Raw genomic sequence first — 16,732 nt, 5'->3', positions numbered from 1 at the left:
TTTTTGTGGCTAATTAATAGTCAGGATAGTGCTAGTGTTCACTCGTTTGTTATGTTGAGATTTAGAACAGTTTTTGTTATGTTGGAGTTTTGGGGGTTACCGTTACGGTGAAGAGCGGAGTTTGAGTTTAGTTTGAGGATGGGCGGTTAATATCTTGTAATAATAATGCTCAACTCAATTAAATATCACTATGCCATTGACCCATAGAAGGATAAAAGTATGTTTTCATGATTGATTAAACTAAACTTACATGAATATAAGTAATTGTAAGAACAGTCAAATATTTAATGTTAACCTTGGGTGATAGCTTAATAAATTTGGACAGAAGTAGATATTTTAAATTGATTCAACTAAATAGGATTGAATTGATCAAATGTAATTAACTAAGGTTTCTTGAAGTCAATAGAGTTACTTCTATGTAACTTAACTCAGTTAGGTGGAACCTGTTGACACAACAAAGTTAATTAAATCCAACATTTAAATTTTTTGAGTGTATAGCTAAATTACTTTCTATGTCTATCCAGGACACCAAATAATATACTATATATCTCCAATAAAACAGGAGTTTGTGTGTGTGAGGTTTCACTATATTTGTGAGTGCCAAATTTTTGAAAATGTTCTGACTAATATAGAGAAACTTGTTGAAAACCCACTACTGAGGACAATAAATCGGCCAGATCTTGTTTAGTTTTAAATCTACTGATGTGCACAGGTTTCTGTGAGGGTTAGATTCAGGGGTTAGGGTTAGGGGATAGAAAATAGAATTAGCCTGTTATGAAATCAATGGAAGTCTATGAGATATCCTCACTAATATAGTGAAACAAACCTGTGTGTGTGTTTATTATAATGTGTTGAACATGAATGAAACAACATACATGAAAGAAACAAAACAAACAAAAAGTCATACAAAACACACATAAGACCTAACTATTCACAAAAATCTTTAAAACAGTGTACAAACTCAGTTTCAATAGTGTTTGAACGTGAAAGACTCTCCATCTGGCTCCCGCCTCTTCTGACGGCCCTGACCTGTAACCTTCCCCTAATGTCCTTCCTTTGGCGCATGCGCAGAACACCCGCTGTGAAGCGCAGTAGAGCCAAGATGGCGGCGGTGGTGGATAATGTTGTGAAACTGTGAGTATTCTTCTTTGTTTTTTGAGCGCTAATGATATCTCTATGTTGAAACTTGAGCCCTAACTTTTAAGTAATAATACAACCTTGTGGGCTTTCGTGTTGTTTTGCTTCAGAAGTGCCAAACAAACGCGTTTGACAAGGTTATCCAAGCTCTGGCTAAGTTAGCTGGACTAAAAGCTGCTATTCTATTGCTGCTAATGCGCTGATTCAGTAAGCTTCCGCCTTTTAACATGAGCAGAGATTAAAGTATGTGAGGGACTTTCTGTTTCTCTGATGAGTGTATTTATATCAGTGCTGACGTAGATCATCGCGGGAATTAAATGTTAAAGTGTTCATATGTCTGTTTCAGTTGTTTGTTAGTGCTGTCGACTGACTGGATTGCCATTCTCGTCTTTAGTTGTGAAAAACACCAGTAAGGATGGGCGGATCGATCCTAAAGTATCGAAACTTCCGATACTGATGTTGTATCAAAAATATCGTTCCTCACACAAAAATATAGATTCTAACTTTTTTTTAACTAGGGATATTATTATTTGGGTACCATGAACAAAGTGAAATAAAATGGATTAGGGCAAATACTTGTGCAGGATGGGAACTATTTCTTCTTCCGCTCATTTTAACGTGCATAAATGCTGAAAGACACAAGCAGACAAGTGCTTGCGCCGCCACAAGGCTCGTTCAAACAAGAGGGATCAGTGCCTTGTAGAGGTAATGATAGAAAATCAGAGAAACAGCTTCTGGAGTAAATTCATGCTAAAATAACAACATATCTAAAGGAGACACTGAGTTTGTGTGTAATTGTTGTTAGTTAACCATAACAATTTTTTTGGGGCTGAAACCATGGTTTTACTACAGTAATATTGTAGTAGTAACCATGGTTAATTGTGTGATAACTATGCTTTAAATAAATACCATGGTTAAACTAGTTACTGTAATGAAACCGTGGTTAATTTTTGTAGGGGTAAACAAAACAGAAGTCTAATCATTTTCTGTTTAGGCTCACAAATGTAAATAATAATAATAATAATAATTAATTACTTGAATTATGACTAAAAATACTATTTTAAATTACCCATTTTATCCCAAGAAATCACAGTATCGGTATCGACGATATTGGACTTGATATTATTGGTATCGGATCGAAAAGAAACTAAGTGGTATCGCCCATCCCTAAACACCAGCTGTCAGAATATTGGGTTGCTGCTCTTCTGTCAATTATCGTTTTGAAGCATATCACATTAACTAGATACAATTCATAATATATCTAATGTAGATAATTGTACTTGCTCTGTTATTAATCAATTAGTTTACTCCGCTGCTTGAAAGTGATTTCCAGTTGTAACTATTTTCTAACTTTACAAGCTTGACTAGATCTCTGTATGACTTTACCAAACCATACTTGCTTAAAAACAGGACATGCAGTTTAGGCTGATGAATGTGTGTGGCCTCCATTTAAATTTTAAATGAATCAAGCTATTCAATAAGAATGTTTTTTGGTGATGGTCTGTAAGGGGATAAATTATATTATTAATCTAAAACAACTTCTGAGGCTTGACAAGCCTAGTTGCAGAAATATTTTTTATTTTTTTAAGTTAAAGGGGTAGTTCACCCAACACAAGAATTCTGTCACCATTCACTAACCGTCATGTTGTTCCAAACCCTTTGTTCTGTGAAAAACAAAAGCAGATGTTAGGCAAGATGTTATTCTCAGTCACCATTTACTTTCATTGCATTTTTTTTTTTTTTTTTTTTTTTGCCATGCAATGCAGTGTGAAGTGGCTGCAGTTAATAAACTACACGCATCCACACTGATAGGTGTCAGTATAAAGTCCAAAATCACTAGGACGAATAAGAGCCAGCGAAGCATAAACAAAAGCTTACTAAGTGTGCTATTTATACTTAATGTTTTCTGTGTTTACATGACTGGTGAATTGAGGACACTGAACGCAGAGCTACATTTATATTACCAAAAGGAGGATTTGCATGTTACTCATAACTTGTTAGGATTTTCTAGTTTGCCTGTCTCCAAAAAATCTTTTCAAACTTCACATGCAGTTTCAGTGAAGTAATTTGTGACACTTAATCTTTCTCAGAGTGGCTGCTTTGTGGAATGTGCATTCCTTCTGTAAGGACCCTTTGACCAGTGTCCTTATGCTGTAGCTCTGTGTTTTGGTGCCTTGGAGGCGGATGTCCATCCTAGAACTGTGACACATGCTGTTTTGTCGCTGGGCTGTAAAGCCCTCAGAGCTCTTGCTTCTAACACAGCAAAGCTTTAAGCTTTTGTTTCATCCTCTATGACATCAACAGCCCGTCTGTGCTCTAATCTCACGGGCTTTAGCAAGCCTGTGCTCTCTCTGGGGCTCTTAGTGGTTGCCGGGGAGACGAGCAGCAGCGGCACCTGCTAAGTGGCTGGAGCAAGAGAGAGTTACTGGCTGCGAGTTAATGACTGGGCTGCATGCCTGCAAGACCTCCTGCTGCATACAAACACACACAAGTGGGCGAAAAAGCCAAACAGGGTTGAGCTGTTCTCAGGGGCATGGTGGCAATGGTTGGGTGTGTTTTGAGACACTATCACTTGTTCCAGTCAGAAGATGGCTAGACAAGTCTCAGTGTGAGTTTTAGAATGCATATTTAGTTAAACCTAGTTTTGATTCAAGCTGCTTTTAAAAGTTGGTGGAATTTGGAGTGTTGTTGCATTTAACATGGATATACATTTCTGTCTCTCTGTCTCCAGGCTGGGTGAGCAGTATTACAGGGATGCTATGGAGCAGTGTCATAACTATAATGCCCGTCTATGTGCAGAGAGGAGTGTGAGGTTGCCCTTCCTCGACTCTCAGACAGGTGTCGCCCAGAGCAACTGCTACTTCTGGATGGAGAAAAGACACAGAGGACCAGGTGGGACACAATTACACTCACAGTGGTCCGTTTTAAAAACAGAAGTGTGTTTCTAATAAAGTCGTCTATTTCCCTAGGTGTGGCTCCAGGTCAGTTGTACACATATCCAGCACGACGCTGGAGAAAAAAAAGAAGAGCTCACCCTCCAGAGGATCCTCGGTTGGCCTTCCCCTCTCTTAAGTCCGGTATGCAACCTCTGACTTCCTCTGTGTGTGATCGTGTTAATGGAAGTGAAAATATATTGTGTTTGCATAATATGCAGTCTATTATTCATTGTATTTATGTGTTGGATTTTCAGAATTATGTTGTGATGACATTTTTATCCATCTCTGTGCAGTTGCCTATGGATGTGAATGTGTGTGTTTCAGAGCTGGATCTGGGGCTTAAGAAGGACGGTTTCTCCAGTGATGGCAGCAGCTTAGAGGCCCTTTTGAAGGGTGAGCCGTTGGAAAAGAGATCGGGATTGGAACTCTGCACGGGGGAGGAAGAGCCCAACTCAACAGAATACTCCGCTGGGGGACTGAACCCCAACGCCAGGGTCCGTAAGGTACTGAGAAAACACACACACAATTTACGATTTTCCCATTCTGAGAGAATTGTCCTTAATATTTGCTGCTCTCCAAGGCCCCTGTACAGTCCTTCTACAGTATCTGTCATGTAAGATCCATGTTCTCCCTCTTTTGTGTGTGTGTGTGTAGAGAATTTTGGAACCAGATGATTTTCTAGATGATCTGGATGATGAAGATTATGAGGAGGATACTCCGAAAAGACGGGGAAAAGGCAAGGGCAAGGTAAGGCAGGGAGTGAGATCCTGATCTTGTATTGGTTATGTGTGTTATAATAAAGACAGTAAAAAGCATGGAGATTATTCCTGGACTGCATGTGCTGAATCACCCAAGACTACACTCAAAAAATAAAAATAAAATCTTGAAATTAATGAAAACTTGTTCTATGCTTGTTGAATGAACTTTAATTCATTTTGTAATGATTTCTAGATGCAATGAAAGGGCTGAGCTGGAGTACTAAATAAAATAAAATATGTTTGATTAGAAAAAAAAAATACTGATCTGGTCATGGCAAATGAAAAGTGTTCATGTAGTCCCAATGAGAATGGATAAGTAAACTTTGTTTTTTACTAATTTAAATTGATTGTATGCAATGAAATTAAGTTGTGACAACATAATAAAAAATTGTTACATTTGCTTATTCTAAGTAATTGAACATGCAGCAAAAAATAGTTATACACAATTGGTGTTAAACAAAACTTCTCATCACAGGGTCGTGGTGTCAGCAGTGCTCGGAAGAAGTTGGAAGCAGCAGCTGCGTTGGAGGATCGGGATAAACCGTACTCTTGTGACAGTGAGTCAGATTTCACATTCAAGGAAACTACATTGCTCAGCCAGCTGACCTTTCAGTGATCTCATCTGGAGATCTACTTCTCTTTGCTATAAAAAGACAAAGCCAAACTGTAATACATCCAAAGATCTGTGTCATGTCTTCTCAGACTTGCTGCCACGATGTCACGATGAACTTCCCCACAAGGAAACTTGCAAAACAGCACAATATACATGATCGTCTTTCCAGGCCACTCTGCGCCCAACACACTCAATTAAGCATAATCTATCACCTATTTCTTATTCACGACAGTCAGGACTCGGAAAAATACCACATTGAGATTTTTATTGAAAATATTTATATAATTAAATTAGGGCTGCCTCCTGATAGTCGACCAAAGTTAGTTGATGAGAAGAGTCTTGGTCGACCAAGTTTTGATTGGTCGGTTGGTCGCAGAAAAAACTCCACATAAAAAGGACGAACCGTATTTCCGCTGGTTGGACGCTAGGTGGTACTATGGGGTAATTTTCGTTAAGCAGGGTTCAGGTTAAGCCTACACAATAAAGCAAGACACCTTGATTTCAAACTTAGAACTTTTATTTTTTATTTATTTGAACTAAAAATTCAAATGAAACTGGAAAAGAATTAAGTGCAATTAAAATGTGTGTTGTTCAACTTTTTGAAAGATGGCTTTACAACAGTTGTGAACATCTGGCAAAGAACCTATTTCATCTGTTCATTCTCTACGGGTCGAGTATTTAGTTGTCTGGGAAAATACATCATGTGTGTGAATAAATTAATTTTGTTCCCTCCTTCACGATATATATATATATCGCAATATCCAATTACAACGGTAACCCCCGGGCTGAGGGATCGGTGAATATTCTTGCTTTAGTGATTTTGCATTGAAAATTAAATTAATTTATTTATAAAACGAAAAACTTAAATCAAATACATTTCTGAATTCAAATTGCACTCCAAATAAAACGGCAATTAAAATAATGAAGTGATAAAAGAATAATATATATATAAAGTAACCACCTTTCCATTTACCGTCAGGCAAGTATCCATCTAAACATGCAGGTGGAAAATGACTTACACAAATGAAGACATAAAAACAATTATAAATGTAAAAATAATAATTATAATGATGATAATAATCACTGAACTATAAATCATGGTTGGAGGTGTTTTTGTATTATTTATGTTTTAATCACAGATGTATAGGCTGCAGAGTTGCGTTCACAATGAACTGCTCTGTGGAAATAAAGTGAACTGAACTCAAAGCACCTCCTGAGCTGAGATGTCTGAGGTCATCTGCAGCACTCATAGACAATACTGTTCTTGCAACAAAACAAAACAAAAAAATCAGAAGACAGAAACAAAGAAAGAGTGAGAACCTTTTAGATGTGCGTGTTCCACGAGACTGCATGCCTCAGTACAAACAGCGTCATACCTGCGCATAGACAGCTTTTCTGTCATCTGTTCTTAATAATATAATAAAGTGTTTCTTCAATTGCGTTTCTGTGTGTCTATGGGCAAATTATTTGTAATATTGATTTGATAATAATAGCCTAATAATAATAATAATAATTTAATACATTAATGGGAAAACGAGCCAAATATCGTCTTGACATCGTCAAAGGCATCAGTTATTGGCGATCACTCTGACCATCGTCAATCCCCGAGATCATCGTCTGTTGGCACAACCCTAATGTGCATTTCTCTCTATAAATTAACAAAATGTTCAGACAGTCTCCTTGCTGGTTTTTCCGACACATTCAGAATCATTACAGCTTTTGCCGGTGTCGCTTTGTGCGTGCGCTTGTAAAATGTATATTTTAAAGGCTCATTATTACGGTTTAGTATTTCTCTGTCATGATGAACAGTGTTAGCAATGTTACTTATAACATTCTTTTTCAGTCCTGGAACTCAAACCATTTTCTGATGCCACCCCAAAAAATATATTCAAGTAATTAAATTAATATCATAAACGTGCGACTAGTCGGGGGCAGCCCTAAAGTAAATATAAAGTATATAAATTAAACCCCTTAATCTGTACACTTTGACATACCGATTCCAAATCTATCCCAAGTCTAGCCTGTTCAAGCACAGAAAAACAGTTTTTCAGCCACCTACTGTACCCCTTTATAACCAGAGGACTGTTTATTCTTAATGAAATGATGTCCATTTTATTTCAGGTTTTGTGCTCTTCTTTCATACTTCTGCATCTTTATTCTCTGCATTTGTGTTTCTGCGCTTACATGTTACATGATGCTGTGATGCATGTTCTTTATGAGTTTATTTCTCCTGATTTCCTGATTCTTGTTGTCAGTCTGTGAGTCTTTCTATATCTTCTTTCTCTCCTTTTTCTTTCTCTTTCTCTCTTTCAGACACTTTCAAACAAAAGCATATTTCAAAATCTTCAGAAAGAGGTACATTTCTCTCTCTCTATCTAGTTCTCCCTCCCACATTCTCTTTGTCTTTTTATTCTCCTTCCCCAGCCACTCATTTTTTTTTTAGTTTTCCTCTTTGTTTATTTTGTGTGTGCAATGCAAACAGGATTTGTGCTTGACAAGAAGTGTGCTAAACTTTTATTTGAAATGACAGGTTATTTGATAGTCATACTAGACGTGTTTTGTGGGAATCAAGAGACAAGGAAAACTTAAAACAGCAGTTTGACAGCAGCATCTGCACTTCACATGTAGAATAAGACATTTTTCCATAGAATTTCTTTTTTTCCACCAAATAAGTGGAAAAAGTGGATCGTTGCTGCCTTTAAGCCATTTGCAATTTTCAGACACGTTCAGGCAGGTTGTTTGCGGCTGCATGGCTCAATATAACTTCACAGTGTGAGGAGCTCACAGCATAAGCTGTTTGAAAAGCATTTTATTCTTACAACTCTGATACTTTGTTCTATTCACAGTTGTAACTCATACTACATACTGTCTACAGTTTAAAGTTTTAAATGTAAATTGAGTCTCTTTATCTCCCTCCATTGTCCATCTCTCTCTGTCCTCCTTTACCTGCTTTGTGTCCTCTTTCTGTAACTCTGTGTCTCTCATTTCTTTAAGCTGTTGCTCATAGGGATGCACTGATATTAAAATGATGGCCGATAACAAAAATATCCTTTTTAATAAGCACTAGATGATGGCAAAAGTCATTTAAATCTAAAAATAGGTGGAAACGAGAGTCTGCACTTAAATATCTAATAGTGGCCAAAACTATAAATAAAAAAATCACTGTTATTGGCCGATAACTGAAATGGTCCCTGTATCTTGCATCCCTTGTTACTTATCGTCTCTTCACCTCCAAGTCATCCATCCTCTCTCTTTTTCCCATTCCTCCTCTTCTGATTAGAGTGAAATTGTTTTACGTTTACCAAAGGACTGATCACTCCTGTTTTCTCCAATGTGAATACTAGAATGTGTGATATGTGTTCTAAATATTATGCTTTGGTGAAAATTACTGAACGTTTAGATGAACAAAGTAAACAGAGTTAGAAATTAGACAGATGCTGCGTTCCAGATGACATTGGAGGTGGGAATATCTGAGTTGAAATTTCCCACTTTCGAGCTCAGTGCATTCCAGTCAATCACACGTCACGGTCACATGAATACATGCCAAATGCATAAACACTGCACCATTCCAGACATTAGCTCGCTGGCTATCTAGGAGCTATTTCTAGAGCAAAATAGGTGAAAATGTTGGCAATGATTGAAACACAAACCATTCTTCTGGTCACACTTTATATTAGGTAGCCTTAACTACTATGTACTAACATTACATACATACAAGACTATGTATTTACTCTGTAACTACATGTTGTTCTGTGAAATGCCCACATTTGCTGCTACTGAGGTTGAGGTACGGGTAGGTTTAGGAGTAAATTTAGGGTTAGGATTAGGGGTTAGAGTTAGGTTTTGGGGTAACGGTTGGGTTAGAGGTAAAGTTAACAGTGTAACTACAAATGTAATTAAATGCAAATACTTTAAATATAATTACAATGCAACAACATGTATGTACATAATAAGTACATTGTATCAAATGATTAAGTACATAGTAGTTAAGGCCACCTAATATAAAGTGGGTACATTCTTCTTAACATCCTCTTGTATATTTATTGTACATTCCATATTCATACACTTCGTGTTGTGAAAATACTTAAAAGTTTGTTTTTATGTTTCACAAATCCCAGCTCCGGTTTCTGCTCGTCGGTTGCTGCCATCTTGGAAATGACGTCAAATTACGCTTCTCGCTGAGGTCGGGGTTGAGCGATCTGCCCCGAGTTCACAAATCGGATGTCTGACATCCGGTGGCATTCCATTCATTATTTTCTAGTTTGAGGTGGGAAAATTCACAGTTCCGAGTTGTCTGGAACGCAGCAATAGGATAGCGACTCCTTGTTTGTCGGAGGCCTCTTAATTTTCAAGTAGCAAGCATGCGGGCATAAGAGTACAAGTGCATGCATGAGAGCACCTTTGGTTTGAACTAGTTATGCCCCATGTGCTGAAATGCAGATGAAGTTTCAGTACATATGTAGTTCAGGGCATATGGAAATGTATCAAAATATGTCTGTTTTATTATGCAAGCGATTATAACCCTTTTTTGCGCTCTGTGTGTGTGTGTGTGTGTGTGTATGTAGTCTGTGGGAAACGCTACAAAAACAGACCTGGTCTCAGTTATCATTATGCCCACTCTCACTTGGCTGAGGAGGAGGGGGAGGACAAAGAGGTGGAGGACATTCGTGAACCGACTCCACCTCAACAGGACGAACCCAAGAGTAATTGATCAGTCATGCTTGTTTTTGTTGTACAGACTCTTTTGTAGCCAAATGAAAAGAGACCATTTTAACTTGATGTTTAAGTGACATGAAATTATTTTATCCATTACATTTCTATTAAAGGGATAGTTCACCCAAAAATGTAAATTCTCTCATCTTTGACCACATAATGGAAACTTAAAAGTAATCCATAAGACTCTAGTGGTTAAAGTTATATCTTCTGAAGCGATATAATAGGTGTGGGTTAGAAACAGACCAAAATGTAAGTCCCTTTTTTACTATAAATCTCCACTTTCACTTTTACATCTGAAAGTGAAAGTTGAAGTGAAGATTTAGAGTAAAAAAGGACTTAAATATTGTTCTGTTTCTCACTAACACCTATTATATTGCTTCTGAATATATGGATTTCACCACTGGAATCATATGGATTACTTTTATGTTTCCTTTGTGATTTCTGGAGCTACAAAGGTCTGATCACAATTCACTTGCATTGAATGGACCTACAGAGCTGAGATATTTTTTCTAAAAATCTTCATTTGTGCTGAAGAAAGAAAGTCATACACATCTGGGATGGCATGAGGGTGAGTACATGATGAGAGAATTCTCATACTTGGATGAACTATACCTTTAACACAAATGATGGATTTGGTAAACTCTGTGTATACATATTTGTGCACCTATTAAATGTTATTTTTTAGCTTTTAGGAACAGTGTTGCTGTTTCAGCAGATGTGGATTTTATCTGTAAAAAAATGTATTATTGTCTTTGAACACTATAAAGAATGTGTTTTTTAGGTGCGGTGTTGATTCTCCTCTCTCTCTTTCTCTCTCTCTCTTTCTTTCTCAGCTCCTAAGAAGGGCCCTGATGGTTTGGCTCTGCCGAACAACTACTGTGATTTCTGTTTGGGAGATTCTAGCATGAACCAAAAAACTGGCCAATCAGAGGAGCTTGTGTCCTGTTCAGACTGTGGTCGTTCTGGTAAAACAAGTCACACACAAAAACAAACATTCACCTTCACAGACACTGACTTGCATTTCTTAACCAACTGATCATTGATCTGCTCTCATTCTCAGGTCACCCCTCGTGTCTGCAGTTCACTCCAGTGATGATGGCTGCAGTGAAAACATATCGTTGGCAGTGCATTGAATGCAAGTGCTGTAATATGTGTGGAACCTCAGAAAATGATGTAAGTTTGTGCAGCACTGCTTAGCCTTGAAAAAACATGTTTACTGCCTTAATATCTGATGCTCAGTTTGTGTGTCAGTGTGTACAGTACTTCATTAAGTGGAAAGATTTTTGTTGTTTTGGTAGAAATTATTTGCTAAAGAGGAAGGTGTGGGTATAGCAAAGAGACTTCATTTTGACAATGGGGAATGTAATTTATTCTGCTTTTCCACAGGACCAGCTGTTGTTCTGTGATGACTGCGACCGAGGTTACCACATGTACTGCCTCTCACCCCCTATGTCTGAACCTCCTGAAGGTAAGAAAAGAAAAAACATGCAGGTGTCCTGTATGTAAAATCTTTTGCTTGAGCTGTTATATAGTGCAAAGCCATTCATACATTTTTAAATGTGGCCTATATGTCCAAAATACTTTTTGGATTAGCTGTATACCGTATGCACATCGAAGCACAGAGAATTCACTTAGACAGTTGTATAGGTTTGGTCAGAGTCTATTTAGCAGGGACAGGTCACTTCATTTAAAATGAATGTTGAAATTGGAATGCCCAACGGTCAACGGATGTAGAAAAGGAAGTCCCCCCTTACAAGTAAAAGAGCCAATTACCTTTTATATACAGACATCACCTGTCAATCAACTCAAGAACGTGCATGCGCATTAGCTATACAACCCGGGAAAATTGCGTTTTTAGCGTAATAGTAAAGAAGAAGCACAATTTATGATAACAGTGTTGTCAAATTTTACTGCTGATTTAAAATATGTTTTTGATCGTAATCTCGACCAATTGTTTTGGAGATCTTTCTCCATTCAAGTACTTAGGAGCTGTACTTGTATGCCGCTTGTTTACATAGAAAAACAGCTGCCCAGGAGCATTCCAGAGATGTCCGCCTAGTGAACTGACTTGCTAAAAAGACTTTGGTTTGGAACAGGGATCCAGCTGTCGCAAATAACTGTATAAAGAGTAAATATCTTTGTCTTTTTGTGGTTCACAGGAAGTTGGAGTTGCCATCTATGTTTGGCCCTCCTGAAAGAGAAAGCCTCCATATACCAGAATCAGAATGCCCCCCCTTCATGATGGTTCCTTTGGATACTCAAAGTTCCCTCCTAGAGTTGTTCAAATGAGCACACTGAAGGGGTTGCACAAAAGTTGTAGTGGAGCAAAAAAAGGGATGAGCACCTCGCCTAGCACCGTAGTGACAAATGGAGGGAGAGAAAGAGAGAGAGAATGAGAATAAGACGGAGGGCATTATTCTCTTCCCTTTTCCTCTCTCGCATCTCAGCAGGTTTGATCTCAGTATGACTGTTACACAGTTTCAAGTTTCAAACTACCCCGCTCTTTGTTTTCAACTATTTGCCCTCCCAAAATACCTCTGTGCCAAATGACACAGCCAATAAGAAATTCTTCTCACCTTTTTAGCAGTACATAATTCTAGGATGTCACTATGAGAATATATGACTCTGTTTTTGAGTTCCTGCTCATGTTAGACCTGAATTATTCCACCTGTTTCCACAGACACAGTTCAATAGAAAACTAATTATAAACCACAGCTAAAATCAGCCAAAATTAAGATTGCGCACAGCCATATCCGAATTGCTTAGTGTACTGACACTGCTTCTCACAGAGAGAAATAGTTGAAACCAATTAGCATGCCAATGCTTGTTCATAATAAGCGAAATAGGAAAAAAACAAAAAACAAATGTTTTTTTGTATATTTATATATTTGTATAGCTTATAAATGTGTGTTGTATATTTAAGACCTTAAAAATAGAAATGGTTCATTATAACAATGGTATTTGCTTGGGGATTTCTAGGGATACTTGATGATAGCGTGTGTAAGTATTATCTGCATACTGAATGCAATTGAAGCACAGAATCTTGCAGTCAGTGTGTGAGTTCTTTAGTAACTAATTGGTTAATGGTGCAGATTAGCATAGTCATATTACATCTATTTTTGTGGTTTTCCTTTATTTTTGCTTTTAATTATGTTGGTTTAAATTTAGTGAAGGACAGTACGTATGTGTCAGGTAAAGCAATGAGGAAGAGAGGGCATCCAAGCAGGTCCCAGTTTAAAATAAACCTCCAGAAACAGTAATAATTGTTAGCAATTAATTGTGCCGACACCACAGTGAGTGTTCATAGTCAGATTGTCCACCAAGAATGTTCCTACCAAGGAACTCTTCTGAATGGTTTGTTGTGGAGTTCAGGCTTTAAGAAAAAATTGGAATAGTGTAAGGAATTATGTGGACAAACAACTTCAATGCCATACTTCTCATGTTTACTGAGGACATAATTTCCATTTATACAGCCATATATTTCCACTCATATTTATGCATTTACCAAACTCAATTCTGTAAATTGCAAATTACAAATTTCTGGAGAATAGTGAGCAAAAGTAGAGTAAATGATCCACTAATGAAATGGTACATGAAGTTTTAATTAATACTCAAACCACCTTTGAATTGAGTTAGCAGAATGGCAGAATTGGGAGAGTTAAATGCTTAGTAAGCTGGTAAATTCAATTCAGCTTGATTGAACTGGTAGGCTACTGAGTTTTACAATTTGAGGTCTGGATATGTGTCTTAATCAGACATGTGCCATTTAATGTGTTTCTGCAATTTATGAAAACTGAATTATAATTGATCAAATATGAATGTTGTCATCCCTTAACTTAAAGGACTGAAAGTACAGAAACTTCTCTAGTAAAGATAAAGAGGAGCTGTGTGAACAAGGGTATTCAGCGCAGTGACCCAGTGCAAAGCTCAATACAACACAGATGAGCAAGTTTGGTATGTGCTTAATTTAGCATAGCAAAGTTTGAAAAACGTTCTTAGTTTAAAAAAGTAAGCTAAAGTAAATTCTTCTTCAAATCTTCCCTTCTTTCCTGTCGTCCATTGCCATTTACCTTTGCAAACTAGCCAAAATTTTATTTTTGTGTAAAGGTTCAACTGCAGACATCCATAAAGGGAGTTAGGCTTATATCAGATACTGGTAATACATTAATTACTGCTCATGACACCCATAACATGTACAGTATTTTATCATTTATTATTTTGCATTCTCAGTTCAGTTACTGCATGTTTACCTTACATTGTCATTTATTCATAACACTGTTTAGCTTACATTCATTCTCTTGTACTCTCTCAGTACCGGTATAATAAAGGATTACAGAAAATGTTATAATTTATCATCATAATATCAGGAAGCTAACTATTATTAATTGAATTAAGAAATGCAACAATTAACTTCTGGATTTTTTCTAGAGATTAAATAGTTTATTTTGAGAGAAAGTGGCCATTTATTGAATATGTTTCTTATTTGTAATTTGATTTTCTGTTTGCTTTATTTCAAAAGGACTGTATTTGTCTGGTTGTTTATTGGGGGAATTTATTCGGATTCATGAATTATTTTGGTGTATGGTACACTTTTTTTTTCCAAGAAAAAATAAAACGACCATAACTTTTGTGTTTACAGTATACTGTTCATCACTTCTTTGTTTACTTGTTCAATACCAGTTTACTTGTTGCTTGCTGTACCAAGAGGTTACATGTTCTTCTTTTGAAGGATTAGTAAAAAAAATTAAAACTGATGCAAAAGGACATTTAACCTTCAAATTTGCCAAGTCAAGTTCAGTAATTTTCACCTGGCAGTGCACAGTTGGTTATAAAAGTACACTAAACAAATTTCACAAATGTGTCTTGCTGCTGTTTACAAGATTGAAGTTTTTGGGATGTATTCAGTGTATCAAGCACATCCCATATGGCAACAACATAATTTTTGGTGTTTAGACTTTAGCCGGATGCTGAGTTGGAAATTGTAACGCAACCCCATACCACTCACGGAAAGAATTTTCACAATGTAATAGTGTCATGACATGGTTTCATAAATCTGTATATAGAAAGTTGTCCCAAGTGACAGATGCTTTTATTTATTCATTCCATCCAAGCATAAGACAAAGTTAAAAATGGCACACAATCAATGTCAACAAAGTACAACTGCAGCTTTTGGCTTAGCTGAAGAGCTACGTAAATCCACTAATAAATAGACTGACATAAAGGACATAATGGCACTACTTGTGTAGCAAGACTAACAACAAGTCTAACTAACTTCCTCTATTTGGTGCCAGAATTCAAAATGAGACTATTTATTTATTTATTTTATACAGTGAACAGGTCTCTTGTGTATTGCGTAAATGCAGAGGCAAACTCAAATATACAAAAATAACGTAACAAATGTAAATGTACAAAAATAGAAAAGTCCTAAACACTAATGTAATACATTTTCTCAAGCTCTATATGTCCATCCATCCATCTATTTTCTAAAGCCGTTTATCCTAGCCTATCCTAGCTGTAGTGGGCTGAATGCAGGGAAACACCCTGAACAGGTAGCCAGTTCATCACAGGGCTTACACACACAGACAAATATTCACACTCTCAGTAGGGCAATTTAGAATCTCCAGTTCACTTGAACTGCATGTCTTTGGACTGTGGGGGAAATGGGAGCACCCAGAGGAAACCCACATGAACACAGAAAGGCACAGGTTGAGCCAAGACACTAAGAAATGACCTGCTGTGAGGCGACAGTGTTACCCACATACACTATTTTTGTATGACGGCGCCTTAGCTACATATGTGACTTTTTCTATTTTTGTATGACGTGCCCTATGCACCCTCCAGCGACCACCCTGGTGTGCAAAGGGTAGAGTACAATGGGGCTAAGGGCTCCGCAGGGTAAAAGGCTCCATTGATTTTATTTTCTCACAAAACACTAAATAGTAACAAAAACTGCCACAGCACTTTCCTTAACACCTGTTTGTCACTATGCACTGCAAAGTTTTCCTGATCCATCCACACTTTGCGTGTGGAGTCTAAAGGTTGATTTTGAGGCAATTTGATCTAATTTTAAAATTTTGTTAAAATATTGCAGATTTATGTAACTAATGAATATCCTGGAAATTATCAAATTTATTTTAAGACAAAATGCTTTTGTATTATTTTCAGTTTTGTTCAAGGTGGTTAAATATTTTTTTTTTTCAATAACTCCAATAAGTGTAAGGATAGTATTTGGGGTAAAAAGCCCTCCTGTTGCAGGGGCTAAAGACCCTTATAAAACACGTTGGTTTTTTTTAAATGTGGGGCGAATAGATTTGTTATGAAATCTGTTCAAAGTGGGCTCACATTGACTCTTCCAATCATAATAGAGACTAGTTTGTTTATAGAATACTTGAGATTTAATAAAATGCCAAATGTGTTTAAAATTAACAGGAAATGGTTGACTTTTTTCTGATGTAGTAATTTTGAGTAAGCATCATCTTCATTTTTTGCTCAAAAAAGCATCTTGGTGTCTCAATAATTAGTTGACAAATTTTGTACTATAACTATTTTCCCTATATCTGCACAATATCACT

General features: G+C 36.9%; 1 protein-coding gene across 2 annotated transcripts; it reads left to right on the top strand.

Annotated features, from left to right (window-relative positions):
- The first annotated feature begins 1,079 nt into the window (after positions 1-1,079).
- dpf2 (double PHD fingers 2) lies at positions 1,080-14,801 on the top strand. 2 transcript variants are annotated; one of them, XM_051694294.1, is made up of 12 exons: positions 1,080-1,134; positions 3,869-4,029; positions 4,107-4,214; positions 4,398-4,576; positions 4,728-4,820; positions 5,307-5,388; positions 7,758-7,799; positions 10,010-10,147; positions 10,994-11,125; positions 11,221-11,333; positions 11,547-11,628; positions 12,320-14,801. In XM_051694294.1, exons 1-12 carry the CDS (start codon positions 1,103-1,105, stop codon positions 12,400-12,402), a joined length of 1,245 nt encoding a protein of 414 aa, XP_051550254.1. In that variant the 5' UTR covers positions 1,080-1,102; the 3' UTR covers positions 12,403-14,801. The 2 variants fall into 2 exon arrangements, with proteins under 2 accessions (XP_051550254.1, XP_051550261.1); XM_051694301.1 differs by lacking the exon at positions 7,758-7,799.
- The last annotated feature ends 1,931 nt before the right edge of the window (positions 14,802-16,732 follow it).

Source organism: Myxocyprinus asiaticus, chromosome 4 (assembly GCF_019703515.2).
Source record: "Myxocyprinus asiaticus isolate MX2 ecotype Aquarium Trade chromosome 4, UBuf_Myxa_2, whole genome shotgun sequence".
Taxonomy (NCBI): Eukaryota; Metazoa; Chordata; class Actinopteri; order Cypriniformes; family Catostomidae; genus Myxocyprinus; species Myxocyprinus asiaticus.
The sequence above is the reverse complement of the archived record's forward strand: the minus strand, read 5'-3'. Positions and strand labels throughout refer to the sequence as shown.

What these genes read in the sequence shown, in the direction of transcription:
- dpf2 (XM_051694294.1), top strand. Translation starts at nt 1,103, where the DNA reads ATGGCGGCGGTGGTGGATAATGTTGTGAAACT. An exon ending in TCAACAGGACGAACCCAAGA is followed by an intron (nt 10,148 to 10,993) that starts GTAATTGATCAG and finishes TTTCTTTCTCAG; the next exon opens with CTCCTAAGAAGGGCCCTGAT. An exon ending in TATGTCTGAACCTCCTGAAG is followed by an intron (nt 11,629 to 12,319) that starts GTAAGAAAAGAA and finishes TGTGGTTCACAG; the next exon opens with GAAGTTGGAGTTGCCATCTA.